The sequence below is a fragment of the Amphichorda felina genome (assembly GCF_050947745.1).
Source record: "Amphichorda felina strain 45539 chromosome Unknown scaffold_3, whole genome shotgun sequence".
Taxonomy (NCBI): Eukaryota; Fungi; Ascomycota; class Sordariomycetes; order Hypocreales; family Bionectriaceae; genus Amphichorda; species Amphichorda felina.
In genome coordinates this window covers 531638-551073 of record NW_028145047.1, presented here as the reverse complement: position 1 = coordinate 551073, position 19436 = coordinate 531638, and the positions used below count along the sequence as shown (strand labels likewise).

The 19436-nt window shown below is 57.0% G+C and overlaps 7 protein-coding genes across 7 annotated transcripts; all 7 read right to left on the bottom strand.

Moving 5' to 3' along the window:
* Positions 1–7: 7 nt before the first annotated feature.
* On the bottom strand, positions 8–1850 carry ACO1O0_002860 (uncharacterized protein; the record flags this gene model as incomplete). Its single annotated transcript, XM_083192321.1, has 4 exons — positions 8–575; positions 648–903; positions 957–1076; positions 1133–1850. The coding sequence occupies 4 exons, from the start codon at positions 1848–1850 to the stop codon at positions 8–10; spliced, it is 1662 nt and encodes a 553-aa protein (XP_083051378.1).
* Positions 1851–2483: 633 nt separating this feature from the next.
* ACO1O0_002859 (uncharacterized protein) lies at positions 2484–4199 on the bottom strand (the record flags this gene model as incomplete). Its single annotated transcript, XM_083192320.1, has 1 exon — positions 2484–4199. The coding sequence occupies one exon, from the start codon at positions 4197–4199 to the stop codon at positions 2484–2486; it is 1716 nt and encodes a 571-aa protein (XP_083051377.1).
* Positions 4200–4789: 590 nt separating this feature from the next.
* ACO1O0_002858 (cytochrome P450) lies at positions 4790–6692 on the bottom strand (the record flags this gene model as incomplete). Its single annotated transcript, XM_083192319.1, has 6 exons — positions 4790–4834; positions 4885–5452; positions 5513–6020; positions 6073–6157; positions 6222–6311; positions 6477–6692. The coding sequence occupies 6 exons, from the start codon at positions 6690–6692 to the stop codon at positions 4790–4792; spliced, it is 1512 nt and encodes a 503-aa protein (XP_083051376.1).
* Positions 6693–8227: 1535 nt separating this feature from the next.
* Positions 8228–9853, bottom strand: ACO1O0_002857 (ammonium transporter AmtB-like domain-containing protein; the record flags this gene model as incomplete). The annotated part of the gene is made up of 3 exons (XM_083192318.1): positions 8228–9179; positions 9294–9703; positions 9752–9853. 3 exons carry the CDS (start codon positions 9851–9853, stop codon positions 8228–8230), a joined length of 1464 nt encoding a protein of 487 aa, XP_083051375.1.
* Positions 9854–11142: 1289 nt separating this feature from the next.
* Positions 11143–13311, bottom strand: ACO1O0_002856 (uncharacterized protein; the record flags this gene model as incomplete). The annotated part of the gene is made up of 2 exons (XM_083192317.1): positions 11143–13252; positions 13307–13311. The coding sequence occupies 2 exons, from the start codon at positions 13309–13311 to the stop codon at positions 11143–11145; spliced, it is 2115 nt and encodes a 704-aa protein (XP_083051374.1).
* Positions 13312–14084: 773 nt separating this feature from the next.
* GPD1 (NAD-dependent glycerol-3-phosphate dehydrogenase N-terminus-domain-containing protein) lies at positions 14085–15412 on the bottom strand (the record flags this gene model as incomplete). Its single annotated transcript, XM_083192316.1, has 2 exons — positions 14085–15279; positions 15342–15412. The coding sequence occupies 2 exons, from the start codon at positions 15410–15412 to the stop codon at positions 14085–14087; spliced, it is 1266 nt and encodes a 421-aa protein (XP_083051373.1).
* A 734-nt stretch (positions 15413–16146) lies between these two features.
* ACO1O0_002854 (uncharacterized protein) lies at positions 16147–17292 on the bottom strand (the record flags this gene model as incomplete). Its single annotated transcript, XM_083192315.1, has 1 exon — positions 16147–17292. The coding sequence occupies one exon, from the start codon at positions 17290–17292 to the stop codon at positions 16147–16149; it is 1146 nt and encodes a 381-aa protein (XP_083051372.1).
* Between the last annotated feature and the right edge of the window lie 2144 nt (positions 17293–19436).

Sequence of the window (19436 nt, the reverse complement as noted above, 5' to 3'; positions counted from 1 at the left end):
CGGACATCTATACGTTATTTCCTGAATCTATAGCGGGCCCCTCTGTGCCTTTCTCAACCACGCCACCCAGGGCACTGCCGTCCTTGTCAGAACCCGGGCTCACCTTCAAGTCTTCCCGAGCAGCCTTATCCTCTGCCGATTCCAGTCCTCTATCCCGGATAAACACCATACCTAAAAGACAAAGACCGATCATGGGCACCTGCAAGATGAACACCGCGCGACTAGCCTCCATGTACGCATCCAGCACCCCCTCGGGCACACCACCACCGCCGGGCCCGAAATCCGGCAGGCTGTACGTCGAGCCCGCAAGGTACGCGTGCTCGGCCGGGAGCGCCGCGCGGAGCCGGGCCTGCAGCACGGCCGCCGAGACGGCGAGGCCGCAGGCGCCCCCCGCGCACCGGTAGAAGTTGCGGTTGGAGATGATGACAGCGCGCCGGCTCTTGGGCGAGTGAGCCTGCAGCGCCACGATGGTTGGCTGGAAGACGCACCCCACGCCGGCGCCCATGACAATGAGGGGGATGACGATGATGCCGATGTCGGTGCGGCGGTCGTATAGCAGTGTCAGACCGGCGCCGCTGGGTACATGTCAGTGTCAGCTGTCAGAGGACTGGACATGCGGTCGAGGGGGTGTGTGGCTTGGGACTTACAGAGTCCACAGGGCGAATCCGGCCCAGATGATCTCGCCGTAGCGTTTGAAGTAAGATATGCAGAAGCCGACGCAGACGGATACACCGGATTGCATCCCCACGAGGGGCATGTAGATGAGAGCCGAGGTAATCATGGAGAACTGGTGGGCGTTCTGCAGGTAGAGGGGCACATAGTAGAGGGTTGACTGATATACAGATCCCAGTATCATGGACTGTATAAGCATGACACCAACGACGGGGTTCTTGTAAATCTCGACTGCAGCTGTCAGATGAAAGTTCTCCTAGATGGTTATTGATGAGAGACACTACCTGGCATCATCGGAAGCTTGGCAATCCTCCACTCGACAATTACAAAGAGGATGAGGGAGACGCTGCCAATTACTAACATGGCGATGACCATGGGGGAATCCCAGTCAAAGTATGCACCTCCTGTTATCCACAATCAATAAGAAAACGCTCCTTATGATCGCAAGAGGACATCGAACCTCCAGATATGGGGATAAGTAAAAAGATGATCCCCAGAGACGACGTCAGCGTACCCAGCCAGTCAACCTTCTTCACACTCTCCGCCAGAGAAGCCGTCCGGGGCTTTGACGGGAGGTAGATGTATGACAGCACAAACGTCACAGCACCGCATGGAGACAGCATCCAGAAAAACGCCCTCCAGGTCGTCCTCGTCGAAATGGCCGCCGCGAGGAACGGCCCAATGACGTTGCCTAGTCCGATCATGCTGCCGATGATGCCCTGATACCTCCCCCTCTGCTCGAGAGTCACCACATCCGATACGATGATGGTAGCGAGGTTGATCAGCCCTCCGCCACCGATACCGGCGACGGCCCGGAAGACATAAAACATGGTGGCGCTCTGACTCAGGCCGCACAGCAGGTCCGCGACGCTCAGGGTAGCGATTGCGGCGAGGAAGACGGTCTTGCGGCCAAAGATATCCGATAGACGGCCGTAGAGCATCTGGAAGGTGGTGTTGGCGAGCAGCGATGAAGTGCCAGCCCACGAGATGGTATCTCGGGCATCGAGGTCGGCGGCGATGGCGGGCAGTGTTGTCGAGATGCCGTTCTGGTCGATGAAGTTGATGAGCAGCGTGACTGAGAGGATGCCGAAGACGGTGATGAGCTGTCTGCGCGGGAGGAGGTTGACCTGGTCGTGGAGGGCCCTTTCGGCCTTGGTGATGTCGGCCTGGCGTGTCATGGCTGCGGTTCAATCGCCAACCTGGGGATTGGCAGCGCGTGCTTCATCCATCGCAGGATCGGTGAGGATTTAAAGTGCCACTGGCTTCGAGTACCCATTTCTTCTGTATGGCGCAATATGTAGTAAGACAGGGGCGAAAAAAATAAAATCATGTAATTCCAGGCCCTATACTGGCTTTGATCGGCCAGAGCGGGTCCGAAATTCGAGACTGGTCGGCATCTCGTTCCGATCACGCCTTCATGCGGTGTAAAAACTATGGCCATGTAGGTAGGTATGTGAGCTCAAATGCAAGGGTCAAGGCCAAATCAATCGCCGCCGCCTCCAATACCGGTTAGTTAGGTACGGAGTGCCCGGAATCCGGAGAGGACCTGGTCGACTGGGAACACCTGGACAGGGGCAGTGGGAGCCATCGACGCGAGTACAGATCTAGTCGATTCTATGGAATCTGTGTTTCTGAATATGTATTATATATCGGCATTGAGCACCACTAATGAACATGTTCAGTTGTCAAACGTATATTTTCATCTCGCGTTTCATACCTATATGCATATAATATCTGTATCCAGCCCGTTCACGTATTCATATATATATACTCTGCCGACAGGTAACACCTTCTGATCCCTCCCCATGTAGTTAGGCAGTAAAGCTAAGCATCACTACGTAGAGAACATCCCTAGACTGTTTGATATGTTCAGTTTCAGCACGTATAGTCACGTCACCGACCTGCAGCTCATCCGTTTCGCAATCGATGTCTCCCTTTGCCGCCTTGACCATGTTGGGGCTTGTCAGGCGAAGCATGTGCTCGCCGAATTTTCTCTCGTTTTCCTGCCAGTGCTTTTGCGAGAAGAGACGCACCCAGAACACCCTCCCCCCCTTCTTCTGCTCACCGGAATCTGGATGTGGCTCGGTGCCACACGCGACATGGAAGTTATCCACAACCGTCTTACCTTTGCGAAATTGGGCCTTCCCTTGAACCAGATGGGGGAAGATCTTGACGGAGCCATGGAACTTCAATTCGCCAGGGGTGACAAATTGAAAATTGGGAGCATCCCAGTTGCTTCTCGGGACCGGGTTCTGGAGTGCGCTTGTCAATTCCTCCCCATTATCCAAGACGAACTTGATGAAGATGTTCGGAGCCCTGAAAAGCTCGACCGACAGCTCATAGTCGCTAGACGTGGTAATGTACGCCTCTTCGAGCGACGTACGCAATGGGGACCTCCGGTCGCTCCGGATGTGGGCCATGCTGGTATCAGCACACAGTTTAACAAAGATCCCAGGGGGCCCGAGTTTCTGGAGGAACAAGTGGTGCTCTACTGCTTCGAACCGGTCCCCGGAGTCTTCCACGTGGCCTAGTACCAGGCTGTAGACCCCCTGTCCGTTGCTGCTGAGGTGGGTGAGTGGGATCTGGTCCGGAGGGTGCACATGTAGTTCTACCTGCTTGCAATGGAGCCCCATACTTGTTACATCAAAGACGTGGCGGTTTCCGGCCTGGAGTGATCGGAAGTCCCCATCATAGGACGCGAACTGCTCAGGTGACCGCGCAAATAAATCTTCGTAGATGGAATACATGGACCCAGGCTTCACTTTGCGGGTTTTTGGCGGATCGATCCAGAATATCGAAAGATCGTTGGAACGCTTGATGATCTCCTCCTGGAGCCTCATAAACGCCTTCTTCCCCTCCCCATAGAGCATGGGCATGTTGATGTCGAAAATCCCGAGAAGGCAGTACGCCATGTCCTCTGCCCTCGTTGTCTCCCTCTTTGCCGCCCAGGACATTCGCCGTGCGACGGCGACCTCACTGGGAAGGACGTCTCCACCCAGGACATATTCATGGATGCCGGTAATTTTTGAAATGGTCTTCTTCAGCTCGCGCTTGGTTCCGACGTATTTGAATTGGCCGTTGTAGAATCTCAGTTCCTTGGGAGCGATGAGCTCCTGTAGGGTCCAGCCGCGCGTGAACCATCGGCAGCGCCCGAGTGATTCAACCCCAGTGTCAAGCCCCGAGAGATCCTCCAGGTAGACATAGCACCGTGCCGCGCTGGCGTACCAGCTGTACATGGAGTTGATGGCCTCGCTCAGCTCGGCGCTGCTCGTCTTGTCGATGCAGCAGGTGTCTACCCACACGTACTGAAACCCGTGGGCCTTGACCTTATTGCACGTCCTCTGGATCTTGCGGTAGCCAGATTTCTTGGTCGCGGCATGGTTGGGGTCGTCGGAGATAGCAGTGGCCTCCTGGAAGCTGACTTCCTCGTCGGCTACCCAGGTGTGGGACAGGATGGCATATTTTGGAAACTTCCCCGTAAAGCTCTTGAGGGCCAGGGTTTCTGTGTCTATGAGTCGAATCGACATGCTGCTAACCGGCTCTAAGCAGCCCTAGGATTGTTGCGCTGCGTTCGAGGGAGGCGTGCCAGTATATGCGGAGCAGTTTGGTGCTGCATAGACACAATGAGAATCAGACTCGAGATGGGGCAACAGGTCCAGTATTTATTTGTATACATCTTCGGTGTGCACTTCGCAATGCCTCATATGCACCTGCAAGTGTAGTGCCACGATTTGTAACCAACCGCATGATGAGTCCTCCAATCAAGCCTCAACACAGCCCCTCTGCTAACCGGCTCGACATGCAGGCAGTCTGCCATATTTCGGACACAGCGGAGACGACTCTGCAATGCCTTGGGGTTGACACCGGCCATGCCCATAAACGAAGGCCGGGTCCGGGCCCGCCTGTGATCCTGGACACGGGGAAGGTGGAGTCCGGAGGTTCCTCCGGCTACGGCCGCTCATAGTAACCACTCAATGCTTCACCAGGAGCATAAATGTCTGCATAAAGGAGCCGATGGGTTTACGATGTATAGTGGAGTACAGCAATGGTCTCAATTTAGAGTGCCTGCAAGCTAGCCGTACGATGGCCCCCTCCCCTGACAAGGTTCCTCCATTACCTACAGCTTCCGCATCATGATAGTCTTGCTGGGGTCCGGGACATTCTAAATAAGGTCAGCTTTGAATTCCAAACGGGAAGCACCGAGCACCATACCTGAATGCCAATCTGCCTATTCGGATACCTCTCCGGGTGGCCGTCCACATTCTTCATATCATAGTGCAGCAGCGCCGTCGCCACAATCATCTTGATCTCGTTGACGGCAAAGAAGCGCCCGGGGCACGCATGGCGCCCGTAGCCAAAGGTCAGGCTCGACGTGCCCACGCTCACAAACTGGCTGTTGGCCACCACCTCGGCAGCCCTAGCCCCAGAGCCAGCCTCGCCCTTGGCCATGCGCAGCTTGTAGTACCGCAGGGCGTCGAACTCGTGCGCGCGCTCGTGGATGTCGTCGTCGAAGTTGACGCCCCCCTGGGCCACCTCGACGATGACGCCCGCGGGGACGCGCTGGCCGCTGGACAGGGTGAAGGGCTTGAGCACCTTGCGCTGGAAGGACCCGGCCGACAGCGGGTAGAACCGCACGACCTCCTTGAGGAAGCTGTCGAGCTTCTTCATGTTCTGCATGGCGATGTTGGTGAAGGCGCCGCCGCTCTCGGCGAGGGCCTGCTGCACGTCCTCGCGCAGCATGGGGACGATCTCGGGCTTGGCCGCCAGTGTGTAGAAGCTACTGTTTATCAGCAATGTCTCCTGGGTAGGCAAAAGAGGGAGGGGAGGAGTGGAGACATACGCATTGGTGGTGGTCAGGGTGGTGGTGTGGATGGCGGCAAAGCTGACGGCCAGCTGGTTCTTGGCCAGCTCCTTGTCGTCCTTCTCGCCAAACTTCTGCTGCGAGTCGATGATCCACTGGAGCATGTCGTCTGGCTTCTGGTACCCCGGGTCCTGGGCGGCCTTCCTCCGGGCGGCGACGACGGGGCGCAGGAAGTCGTCGGCCTGCTGGACGCGGGTCTTGAGCTTCCTGATCTGGGGCAGGAAGGAGGCGACGATGGGCCGCAGCCAAACAGGGGTAAAGGCGACGAGATGGACGGCCGTCATGAGGTCGACGGTATAGTTGATGGCGGCATCGAGGTAGGCCTCATCGCGGCAGAGCTCAGGCCCGACAAAGATGCGGCCCGAGGCCATGGCGACGATGCGCAGGAGCTTGCTGTTGATGTTGACTTCGCTCCAGGAGCCCTTCTGGGGCAGCTCCAGACGCATGGCCTCCTCGACCTCGTCCGAGATGGTCGGGTTGAGGCGGACTGGCCGTGTCAGCACATCTTAACCCCTTTCTACCCAAGTTGTATCCCTTACCAAGAGCAGGTGTCAAGGCCGTCTTGATCGTGTGCGGCAGGGACGGCACATCGGCGTCGAGGCCGGTGTATTTAACCTGCATGGACTGTACATTATGTTAGCCGAGTCTGCCACCTCCTACGACATGGCGGGAAATGTTGAAGCATTACCTCCTCAATAGCCTTGTTGAAGCTCACATATTCGTCGCCCAGCTTCTTGAGCTCAGGCAGAAAGTTAGGAGAGAGGACAAGAACGGGTGACTCTGCAGTATCGTCCCTCATTAGCACATTTTCTGTCCAATGCATTTGGCAGATTCATACTCCTCGCTGTCGTGATGCGAAACACGCCAGTTTTGAACTGCTCGAGTATCAGTACAGAGCTCTATCATTTCCAAGACACGACCAGTCCCCAGCGGGGAAACAGACCTTGTTATACCCATCAATATACAGCTTCCAGCCGCCGCCATTCATAAAGTTCTTGCGTCCATCACCGATGATAGGCACGTCAGCCAGGGGATTCGGTCGGAACAGACCCGGCAGCACGAGGGCAGCGAGGAGGGTGACGGCGGTGGCCGCGAGGATGGGCCACCGCGTCTCCAACTCGTGGTAGAGGGTGCTATAGACTGTGGCCAGCGTCGACATGGTTGCGGCTTTACAGAAATGAGGGCAGTGGGAGAGCGCTTTTCCTCTACTACTATTAGGGCCCAGAGTGGTGCCGCCCTCCCTAATATACCTGCCGCCCGTCTCCAATACGCGTAGCAGGACGGACCTCGCTTAGAGGCAGCTGTCACTGGGACTGGTGTGTCATAGCTGGTGGGCCAAGTCGGCCGGGACTGGGCGTCTCCGGCGCCACCCAAACAGGTCAAAGCGGGAAGCTTGTGAAGACATTGCGTAGGCATGATCGGTGGCCGCCTGGCACTCCCTCCAATCAGCAGCACGGTGAATGGTCAGTGTAGCTCTGTAACTTTGTGGCCAAGGCACAAGGCGGAGAAGAATGGGGAAGGGGGAAGGGGGTAAGGTCTCTGCGGAATTGCAATTTGTGGCCGCCACGGGGGTGAATGGGGTGAATGGGGTGGGATCGACATTGGTGGAGAGCCGTCGGGTTCGTATTCGGGAGCGATGCAATCATGCCGGCAGTTGGGGCAGAGTGTGGGGAAGACTGTCGACATCAATAGTGGTGGTTGTGCAGAGTAGTTCGTCCATCTGGATCTATCTGTATTACTTCGTACATGGAGGTCTGAATACGGGGTGATTACCATGTCGAGTCGCCGTTGCGATGCAACACTCATGTTGCCCTGGGAAGTCTCAGTTTAGCTTGGGATTCCGCGTGGCGCCGTTGCACATGGGAGTACTACTATTCGTATCTGCTATATTCGTAATAGCCTGCCATCCAGGTTCACCGTAGCATTTAATTAATATATCAAGGGCCCTCTGCATCGATCTACCTCGGGTTCGGGTTCGCATTCTGGACCGCCACGGATGGACACATACAGTGGATACGGCCAAGATTACGAATGCCATATTACTCTTTGCACTTGCATTATCAAAAACACCTCTACATACGAGTACCACATAGTAGCACGGAAGCATGTGTTTGCATGTGGATGAAACCACATGTATGAAACATGCTCGCTCGCCTCGACTTCCTCCTCTGGCCGACCATGCTCTACCCTGTCCCTCCCTATCCTCGTCCCTTACTCGGCTCTCGCCATCCGCAGTAACACTTCCTGCTCCTGCAGGTCCACCGAGTGGGATGTGAAACGTCTGGTCGTCTTGCGGACGGATACAAGTACTGCGGAGCCATCGCCTTGGTGCAGTGAGGATGATAGCCTCGGGGGTAGGGGAGGTGCCCTTATGTGCGAGGCGGGCTGAGTTCTGCATCCCTCTACCGCATCTCCGGTCCAAGATTCCAGAGTTGTGACGACGGAAATACGACGGAAATGGTGTTGACACAGCTGTCTTTCTTCTGCGGCATCCATCTGTCGTGGTCGTAATTCAACCCAGTCCATCCAAGGTTGACGCTGTTCCAAATATATCACCACCCAGACAAGGAGGACTCATATCAGGCACCATGGAACATTACCGAAGTCTTCTTCTCGGAGAAACAGTACCTATTCAAAGCAGCTTATAACCGAGCATCTAACCAATCTAGGCATGCGAACCCCTAGTCAACCCCATCAATCCCTCTTCTGGCCCTCCTCACCACCCGGCGTCGTCACAGGACTCCCACCAGAAACAACCCCAACGATCGTAGGGGGGCTACCCGCGCCGTATTGGCCCATCCCATACACTTCCATATCGTAGTCGGAGAAATACTTCTGGTCCAGGCCCTGCAGCTCATCCTCCTCCGTCGCTCGGATATGGCAGTAGGGGATCTTGTCAATGACAAACAGCAGCAGACAGCTGACCACAAAGCTCCAGGACGCGCACGTCAGCGCACCCACCAACTGGTACCCCATCTGGATCCAGTTGCGGTCCCACCAGCCCCCCGGGTTCGTCGTGGTGACGCCGTCGAGGGCGTTGACAAAGCCGGCGGCGAAGAAGCCCGTCAGCACATCGCCCACGACGCCGCCCACGCCGTGGATGGCGAAGATGTCCAGCCCCTCGTCCACCCCGATCAGGTGCTTGTGCCGCGTCGCGTAGAAGCAGCACGTCGACGTGGCCCAGCCGATGGGCGCGGCCGTGTACACGGGGACGAAGCCCGCGGCTGCCGTGATGCCCACCAGCCCGGAGATGATGCCCGAGCAGAAGCCGACGATGCTGAACCGGCGCGTGTGTAGGTACTCGAGCAGCACCCAGGCTACTCCCCCGCCGCAGGCCGCTAGGTTGGTGTTGAGCACGGCGTAGACGCTGCGGATGCTGAGGTTGGCCGTGCTGGCGCCGTTGAAGGCCAGCCACCCGAACCAGATGAAGACGGTGCCCAGCCCCACGAGGAACGGGTTGTGAGGCCGGAAGTGCGGGAGCCGCGCGTCGTGGCTCTCGCCGTGGGGGTCGTGGCGACGGCCCAGCATCAGCGACCAGGCCAGCGCACCGAAGCCGCTCGCGATGTGGACGGGGCCTGACCCGGCAAAGTCAAGGACGCCCAGCTGGGCTAGCCAGCCTGAGGGGTTCCACTCCCAGTAGGCGAGACTGTTTCTGGTCAGGACGTTGCCTCCAGGGTCCATCATCATCCGACCGGAGGAGGAGGAGGCCGGAGGGAGAGGGGATAAGGGGGGGGAAAGGGGGGGGAGGGGGGGGACTTACACGTAGTAGACAAAGGTGGTCCAGCACAGCAGGAAGAGCATGCTGGGAAACAGCCTCCCGCGCTCTAGCATGGCTCCCGCCAGGATCATGGCCGTGCAGGTGACAAAGGTGACGCCAAACGTGGCATAGAGGATGTCGGGAATGTCCGGGTTGGCCAGGCTCGGGTAGGCCATGACGTTGAGCAGGACGCCCTTGCTGAGGTCGCCCAGGATGGGGTTGGTCGTGTGCGACTGGTACATCGAGTAGCCGTACAGCCAGAACTGGATGCCGGCCGCGCACGCGCAGAAGAGCGACTGGAAGACCATGGTCAGCGCCGACTTGCGCCGGTGCATCCCGGCGTACAGGAAGCCGATGGCCGGCGTGATCTGCCAGCAGAGGCACGTCGACACCAGCAGCCAGCAGAGGTCGCCCTGTAGTTGTCAGACATGGGGCGTATTATCACTAGGGACAGGACGCACCTTGTTGTACATGGAGTTGACATCCTGCTCCATGGGGTTCGCACCCAGCGGCTGCGTGGCATAGTCGGGCCACTCCTTGATAGGGGGGAGGCCCTCAGACATGACGGCGGTTTATCTCCGAGAGCACAGACAAACAAGGAGGCAGACGGGAGGACAACAAGATAACAGAGTTAAAGATGAATGAGGAGTTTACAAGCCCCAGATGGCGTCAGAGCAGCAGCACATATACAAATAGAAATACATGCTATGTATCCGTATGTGCCGAGCAGGGCACAGCACAGCGATCGCAAGCAGGCAGATAAGCTTGTTTCTCCTGCAAACGCATAAACAAGCCACCACGGTGGTTATCATGGACTCCCCCAGACCAACGGCCGTTAAAGCTCGCCTTTTTGGGATAGCGAGCCCGGCAGTGCATTCATGCTTATCTCGCCCCCATGCATCCTGTTCCCTGCTCGTTGGTGGCGGATTCCAGCATCCATGTTGCGCCGCACTGATAAGAGCAGAGCTGGACAGCGAAACATGCACCCAGCAAGACCCAATCGGCTGTTCCGTCTCCCGTTCAGCTCATCCGAAACGGGCTGATAGGCTGCTTGGCTGAAATAGTCGTCCATAGGCTCGGATGTTGCTGGGTGTTGATGTCACGGCGCTTCACCAGATTCCGGAATCCCATCCGAGGCACAACACGCGGTGATGCGATATCAGATAATCAGATTCAGCCCCGTGTAAGCCCATCGCCTACAGAGTGCAGGATGTAGACAGATTCCCCCTGGGTTCACATAGAACGATGTATCAGTGAATCTCTAATCTCTGAAACATCAGACCTGAAACATGTCTCTCCGAGAATACTATGTAACACGGCCATGCTCCCAGGTTCCATGATCTCGTTGCAACTTGCAAGTCCCGCCTGTTAATAACCCCAGCATGTATTCCCCCCGCGCCAAGACTGACAAGCACTACCCCATTCCCCGTCTGCTGGGACCAAGGCCTACGCATTCGCACCTAGTCTTGGCTAGATAGCGACCAGTGTAAGCCATGCTTGATTCATTATCATCCCCGATGGGCCTCCCGTGATACGGAGCTAGTTAGGCTCTCCACGGTACCCCATCTTCTGCAAGCAGTCGGCATTCGGCAGGTTCTTGATATCTACACCAGTGTTGATCAGCCGCTACATGCCGACATTCGTCCGATTCCAGTCTGTATGTTCAATACGGATGGAGCACGAAAATAATGAGAAAGACTTGTCGGGTTGACTCGCATAGCTAACCAAACACCCCAGCCGACTCCTATGTATACCCATCCTCTCCTCTCGATATGAACAGTAACCCAAATCAAACCACAGGCCTCAAGTAAACACGCTGCTTTTGCGTCAGATATCTAATATTATTATCCCCCTACTGCCCAAACTGAAACGGATCGGCAGGGTTGTTGCTGTCAAAGAAGCGCTCAAAGCTGTTAAACTGATCCACCGACAAGGCCCAGTCCATGAACTCGCTAAAGTAGTTGGGGTCGTTCTGCTCGCTCGCGTCCAGCCAGCCCAGCCCATCGTTGGCCACGTTCATCACACCGGCCTCTCCCCCTACTCCTTCTGCTCCTCCTCCACGCACAGGACCATCCGTGCCCGTCGCCGGCATCACCCTGGCCCTCCCATCCTGCGCCACACCCGTCGCAGCCGTCCCTGTTGGCGCGAGCACGACAGCGCCGTCCCTCAGCCTCCCCGCCAGCAAGTCGGCCTTGCTCATCAGGTCGCGGATGATCTTGGCCGCGTCGGCCGCGACGCAGAAGTTGCTCCCAAAGTTGTCAAAGATGGCCACGGCCTTGTCCAGCGCGCGGCGGGCGCTAGGCGTCGACGGGTGGATCGGGTACGCCAGGATGAAGCCCGTCATGGTGATGGCCGCGTTCCACTGCCAGAAGAAGAACTCGGACCAGCCGCCCATAAAGTCCGTCTCGGTCACGACCTGGTGCATGACCAGCGTGTGCGCCACCGCGTGGTGCACGCACGTCGCCGCGTGCCGCTCCGCCACGGGCGTGTACGTGCTGGCGCTCGAGTAGAAGGCCACGAACGGCCGGCACAGGTTCACCATCTGCGCGTGGTACATGACCTCGAGGCAGATGCGCTGGCGCTGGAGCCACGCGGGCGCCAGCGGGTCAATGTCCAGAGGGGAGCGGTCGATGGAGAAAGGCTCGCCGCCCTGCCGGCGCCGGTTCTTGATCCCCGAGGGCACCTGGTCGGCCCAGGCGCGCATGGCGGGGATCCGCGTGGCGAGCAGCTCGGCGCACGACTCGAGCGCCTGGGAGTCCCTGTAGGGGGAGTTGGAGGTGCTGTGGCCCAGGGCCTCGCCAAACTTGGCGTACAGCGCCTGGTAGATGTCAAAGGCCGTGTCGATGAGCTTCTGCGTCTGGACGAGGTAGGTCAGCCAGGTGACGTTTCCGTAGCCCCCCAGCGTGGCGCCGTTGGCGGAGGCGGTCTCAATGCTGTCCGAGGGCAGCGTCGTCGTCACCTGACGCCTGTCGACAGCGATGGGGCGCCCCAGCTTGGCCGCCGACTTGGCCTCGGTGGCCCAGAGCGACCACCAGATGCGCTTGCGCAGCTCCCTCTCGCTGGCGGGCATGTCCCGGGGAGGCTCGAGGTGCAGGCCGAGGATCTGGGCGGTGCGGACGGCCTGGGCCATGACGATGTGGGCCATGTTCTGGAAAGACGCGCAGCAGAGGTAGGTAATGGAGAAGATGAGGCACTGGAGGGTCGTGATGGTCGGGCTCTCGAGGTCGGCTGTCAGGAGGGACTGTGCCCGGCGGTAGTACCAGCGCCCGGCCATGGTGGCGTCATCCGAGGAGGAATCTAGGGAGGAGGCATCACGGGGGATGAAGGTGTAGCCGTATTGCAGACAGAGAGCCAGGACACTGTCGACGAGGGGCGACTGCTTGCGGTAGGGCTTGGACGGCTCCCACAGCGAGGCATAGTGCCTGCGGAACTCGACCTCATCGATAATGGGCATGGAGCAGTGGTAAGACTCCCAGAAGAGACTGAGGAAGTACTCCTCCTGGGTCCTATTCATCGAGGGCATCTGCGACCCGCCACCGGCCGCCGGATACGACTGCATATCCTTGTGGTCTTCCTCGTTGGGGTTGGTGAGGGCCACGTTCCTGCGCGCCTCCTGGGGCTGCATGCTGCGGGTCGCGCATGGCTGCTGCAGGGCCTTGTTGAGATATACGCCGATCCGGCTGACGTAGTAGAAGTGTGATGAGGGCCCGTAGTACGACGTCTGGTCGGACCGCGATGTAGCCACGTAGATACCCTCCCACTGGGGCCCGAACATGTGTAAGGGTGTGGGTTGCAGTGGGCCATGGTCGCTATGGCGGTACTCCCCTATTGACGAGGGCGAGCTGGTGGCCACAGAGGTCGAACTGGGAGTTGGATTCGACACTGGAGGAGCCCCCCGCGACTTGTAGGAGCTGAGCTCGGCCTGGAGCTCTCTGATACGTGACCTCAACTTCTCAATCTCCCTATATACGGATAAGCCTCAGGCCAGGAACAGACTGGGGAGTATAAGAGGTCACCTCATGGCCTGGGGCAGCGTCCGAGGCTCGTCGGTGCCCTTGTGAGTACACTGGGCCTCCCTCTGCCGACAGGCTCGGCACGGCCGTCCGTTGTCGCACTTGATACGACGGGCCCGACACCAGTCGCAGGCACGCGAGACCTGCTTCCGCGTGGGCCTGATGGGGACATCGCTCTCGGCAACGGGGACTGCGGCGGGAGCTGCGGCCATACGAGTAGGGTCTTCAACGGCCCGGGAGCCATGGGGCTTCTGAGTGTTCATGAATCCCGAGAGCATGGCCATCATCAGGATCCCTTGATTAAATATTGAGTACCGATTTGGAAGTCTCAACCATCAATGGTCCTGAGAATGGACGTGGCCTGAGACATTCACAGGCGTGTAATAATCAAATGAGGAATTGGTCATGGCGCGCCCTTCAAGCAAACTCCGGAACTCCGACCCATCCGTCTGGAAGACCCACCTTTCTCTCGATATCCGATCTACTCAATTCGATTGCTGAGTAATAGGCAATAATATCCCAGCCGCAATATCCGTTAACGGCATATTAACTCCATCCTGTCGCCCCTCATAGTCAACGTTACTCGCGATGATTGCAATCCTTAGTGCTCATGCAAACCTGGGAATCATTCCTCGCATTTAACAGGGACTGCTAGGCTAGAAATAAAAGCTTCGGATCATTAATACGTGTTCAAATATTTCCGCTCGCCTGAATCCCACGAAACCTCTATCCCGAAATTAACCCCCCAACCCGCTCTCATCCCGTCGTTGCAAGTCCCCTTTTACGTGTCCGATACCAGGTTGGGGATGTCATCCACCGTGGCCTCTCCTCTCAAGATTCCATTCACAGCAGTGAACAGGGGGTACTTGGCCTCCAGGCCCCGCGCCTTGAGGAAGCTGTTCACCTCGTAAGCCGTCGACGTGCCCTGCAGCATCTGCCCGTTCAGGTCCTCCCGCTCCACATCCTGCACCGAGATGCCCTTCTCCACCGCCTTGCGCGCGCAGCGGAAGTTGCGTCCTCCCGACGACGACGTGATCAGGTCCGCCACACCCGCCGACGTCTCAGTGAACGTCGCCGTCTGCACCGTCTCCCCGAAGAACTCCTTGCCGAACTTGACCATCTCCATGAGGCCGATGCGCATGATGGCCGCCTTGGCATTGTCTCCCCAGCCGCGCCCGTCGACGAACCCGGCGGCGAGAGCAACAATGTTCTTCAGGGCGCCGCCCAGGGACACGCCCCCGACATCAGACACCATCTGCACGTGGAAGTACGGCCGGTGGAACAGGGTGCGGAAGCACTGGTGGTCCAGCGGCGGGTACTCGACGGGGACGGCCACCAGCTTCGTCTTGGAGGCCCGCCCGCGGGCGTCGCGGTGCGTGATCTGAATCTCGGGGATTTCGCCACCATTGGCGTTGGGGCTCCCCGACCGCGGCGTCGGTGCCCTGCTGTCCAGCCGCGGCGGGTCGTAGGCAATCGTCGTCTCGGACCACTTCTCCTGGGCGATCTCGCCGGCAATGTTGGCGCCGCTCAGCGCGCCGACGTAGATGCCGAGGTCCTCGCCGATCCACTCGCTGAAGAGGGCGATGCCGTCATCCGTCACGTTGACGCCCTTGGTGCAGCTGATGCCGCGCGCAAAGGGCAGGATGTGGCCGCGGATCTCCTTGCAGACGTTGCGGATGAACTGGTGGGGAAGGTTGAAGATGAGGATGGTCGAGTTCTTGACGGCATCCTGGAGCGAGGGGTTGGCGACGACATTGGGGGGCAGCGCCACGCCGGGCAGGTACTTGACGTTCTCGTGGTGCTGATTGATGATGGCGGTAAGCTTCTGTGGCTTGTCGCCGTTCGCCTCGGCGTAGTGTTTCGAGTCCTTCGGGATGGTCACTTCCTCCTCGTACACCCACATCTGCACTTCCTCCTCAAAGACATCGGTATTCTCTCGCGTGTTCTCGGCGACGATTTTGGCAATTGTCGATCCCCTGTATCCAGCATCAGTTTTGCTCAATTGGCCGTCGTCTCGTGTCAGGGCGTCGGCTCTCACCAGTTTCCAGACCCAACCACCGTCACCTTGTGCTTCTTCTCGTGCGCACCCAGCAGCCCCAGTCCAGCCATCCTGCTTGCTGAGTGGTAGGACGAAAAATGCGATATGCTCGGTAGATACAGGCTTCTGAAGCTCTGGGAGGACCGCGAAACAAGGGCACGGAACATCAAGATGGTTGAGAGGGCGCCCAGGCACGAGTGGCTGGCCGAGGAGGGGCGTTATATGTACCGGGGCCAGCGCTTCGCAAGAATTGGGGTCATCCGACTGCATCATGACGAATTGGGTTAGGCGGCAGAACCGCCGTCCCAACAGTTCTCACCGCTTACCGCAACGGGGTGGAGGGACCCTTGGGACGGGCGGGTTTACAGGCAAACGGGGTTCCCGAACGTTGAACCGCGGGTCTTTCACATGTGAACTCTTTTCGACCTCTTCGACACTGCCACGAGCAGAAATACAAGTTGGCAAAGGCGGGATCGCATTTCACATGCGAGGAACACGATCGAGGCATCGCACGCAGACTGATGCTCAGCCACGGATCTTGTTTTCTTGGTTTTTGTGCCCGATCATTCGCTCTGAAATTTCCAGGGTACGTATCCGTACCCACTAGGCGATCATGCTGCCATGCATGCACCGCCATTAGCCTTGGCGGCGTGCAGTCTGGACCCCCCGGCTTTGGGATCTTCTCAAGCCGAGCTTCGGGAAAAGGGCACAAATGCTACCTAACGCGAAGGAACGAGACCCTATGTTGGTAGTTTGGAGTTTCTATATTTACAGCCGTCCCCCCCGACATATATGTGCTACACCCTCAAATTGCCGAGGCTTCGTCTTCCTCTTTCATCAACGCCCGCTTCTCTTCGTCTTTCACAGGACTGCCAAACGACAGACGGCGCCTCCTATCGCCACGCTTATCCTCGGTCCGCTCGCCATCGCCAAATATAGGCTTCAACACCCAGTCATGAGCTACCCAAACCAAGTTGAATAGGAGGTTCATCACCGCCCCCAGAACGGGCGGGTACTTTCCATCCTTGTCTGCCAGCAACCGCGAGATGCCCATGGCACCTAGCACCAAGGGCCCTGCGAGGCCTATCAAGAGTATACGGCCGATCTTCTGTCTGGGGCTCGTGATAGTATATGGCTGCAGCGACTGGAGATACTCTTGGTAGGCATCGGGGAGATTGTGCTCCCTCGCTCCATCCGTGATGAGCTTGAGGTACCGGGCACTAGCCTGCGCGTAGTCGGGATCAGGTCGTCCCGGCCGAGCAAACAGTTTGCGCCAGAACGAACGCTCGTCAGGCTGGTCGGGGTTGCCCTGGGGCACGTACGGGCAATACAGGGTCCGGGCAAGGACAGGCTTCGGTAGCTCAGGTATGGGAGGCTTCTCGGGGATCGCAGCTTGCGGTGGAAGTGGTATGCACGGCACGACGATCTGCTTATACCCGGACCCTCCGCCCTCAGTTCGTATAATCTGGCTATAGTCTTCCTTGGTGACCTCATACACCACGCCCATGAGACCGCCGTCCCATTCTCCTTGCGCGTAGGCCGGCGAGGCGAACGGTGGGAGACGAGGTGTGTCGGGCAGCTTGGGCTTCTCGGGTAGTTTTCTAAAGTCGACATTGGCGAAACACGGCTCCATGTAAGGAATTCCAGCTAGACCCAGTGTGAGTCGCATTGTCGGGACCGAGACATTGATCTCCGACAGAGGGCGAATGGCGCGCCGGCCTCGGAATGTCTCCTCGGACAGGTTGGAGCCATAGGCAAGGTAGAGCACTGTATCCGAGTCGAACGAAGCAGGTTCACCGCCATCGTCTTGCTGGAAGTTCTGCGTGAGGCGCTCAATTGACGTTTGGGGTGTCGATGTGGCAAGATCGGGATTGGGGGGGCGCTGGGAGCCCTCGATCAAGTCTGCGCCTCGCGTGATAGCGGTCGCATGGGGAGAACGATTTCGTGACATGATTTGAGTTCAGGTACGGAGTACTGGCTACAACAAATGATAAGGTAGTGCCCAGGGAAACTTGGTGTAATGGAACGGCCAATGCTGGGTCGTCGGGGGCTTCTTATCGGATTCTCGGCCCCAAGCCACTGGCACCCAGGCAGTAGCGTGGTCATCATGCGGACTTGGCAGTGGAGCCGAGTCCGGCTGGTCGCGTTGCTGAATAATGGCATCGGCGTATAAAACACGCCAACGGACTGGCTCAGATATTTTTGGACGTAATATTGCAAGCCCGTCTCATCACCAAGCCGAAACTAGATACGGGTACGTGGTTAATTACGTGGCAGGCCAAATCGTCCTAGGCTTTCATCGGCCTCCTGTAAGCACTCATCGCTTTCATACACCTTAGCGTGTTTGAATGATGGGATATCAAGGTCTCATCCACGAAAACGGGAGGGGATTAGGCCTATTTATGGTTTTACTCTTGATATCTCCTCGTATAGAGCGCCTACTAACCTTAGTGGGCAAGCTCATCTAGGGAGAAAACGTGCTTGGGTGTATGAAAGAGATAAATTTACGGTATTACTCGCAGAGCGGCCATTTCCACTGTTTGGGGCCAACTTTGTGCGACCTCCCCATGGAGTTTTTACCTTTGGTTTTCTCCCACGATCCTTTAACGACAGACTCGGGGACTGATAGTATCCTGGTGGCTAGATCGTGTGCATTAGAGAAGGGATCATAGAAATGATCGAAGTGAGCGGCAGTATATGGCCGCACATTAGGCAAGGTCCGTAAAAGCTGCAATTATGGAAAATCCCCGCATCGCCGCACCGCGATGTGTACTTCCATAGATCAGAGATATCATCAATTATACACCATCTCTTACTACGAGCGCTGCTATGAGCTACTATCTATATATCAAATAGCAGACTATATCTAGCTTAGCTGTTTTTATATAAGCCATTACTGCTTTTAACTATAACGGTTACCTCTAACCATAAAAGCTGCCATTAACTACGAGAGCTGCCTTTAACTATGACGGCTACTTTTGACTGTAACGGCTGCTATTGACTATAATGCCTGCCTTTAACTATAACGAGTGCTATTAACTATAATAACCTCTATTATCTACGAGGCTTATTTTTAACTATAAGGGTTACCACGAGTTATGTTAAAGCTTTGCTACTAATTATAACGCGTTGTAAGCGATATAAAGATTATAAATATACATTATAATATACGTATAATAATATGCGTACCAATACATATCGTTGCCATGTAGCGTTTTCCTTGAGTTGGGGTTTTTCTATTATTGCAGCTTTTGCAGACCTGAAAGGAGGCAGCAATTTCTCTCCACGATGTGACTTCCCAGTGCTGCAACGCACTTGCCTCATCGCGCTCCGAAATAGCAGGCAGGAGCGCAGATACCTATTCTAAGGCTCAGACGCACCTACCTATTTTCCAAGGAAATTTTTACTCTCCGAGATTCTCCCCCCTCCCCCCCCCCCCCTATCGTGTCTTGTTTCAATCCTGTCCGCCAGAAGTTCTGTTACACCACTCCGTCGAAGTTGAAGTCTCATACGCTACTTCTCACTCCTCGCTCACCCTGCTTTGACAGCACTACGATACCCAACTAAGCATGAGCTAGTCCCACCCACGCAGTCTTCTCCTCCTACTACCCCAGTTAATCATGGTGCCCTGCAATCGAACAAGATCAACCCGGGGCGGACGCCACCGAAGAGTGTCATCTCACTTTGGAGAATTGGACACTACGCCGACTAGCCGCCATCTCCAATCAACTAAACAGAAGGCCAACAGTCGCAGCCCCTCCGACGAGTTCGATCAAGATCTGGGTGATGAAGACATGCTCCAGCTCGATGCAATGGCTGCAGTCTGCAGTGGAAACCAAACTCAGCCATGGTCCGAAGAAGGCTCACAAACCCATCGCAGTTCACCAGCCATTGGACAAACCCCTAAGGACATATGGGACTTTGGCAACCAAATTGAAAACGACGGCTCTTCTCTTCCCCCGCTCTCTAGCCCAAAATCGGGTCTGGATAACCTTCCCGACACCGTTCCCATTCCTCCAGGATTTAGCCCGGACACTCAGCAACCTGTAGCCGACGCTCGTTCTAGGTTCGACCTTTCCGAGACTGCTTCGACAA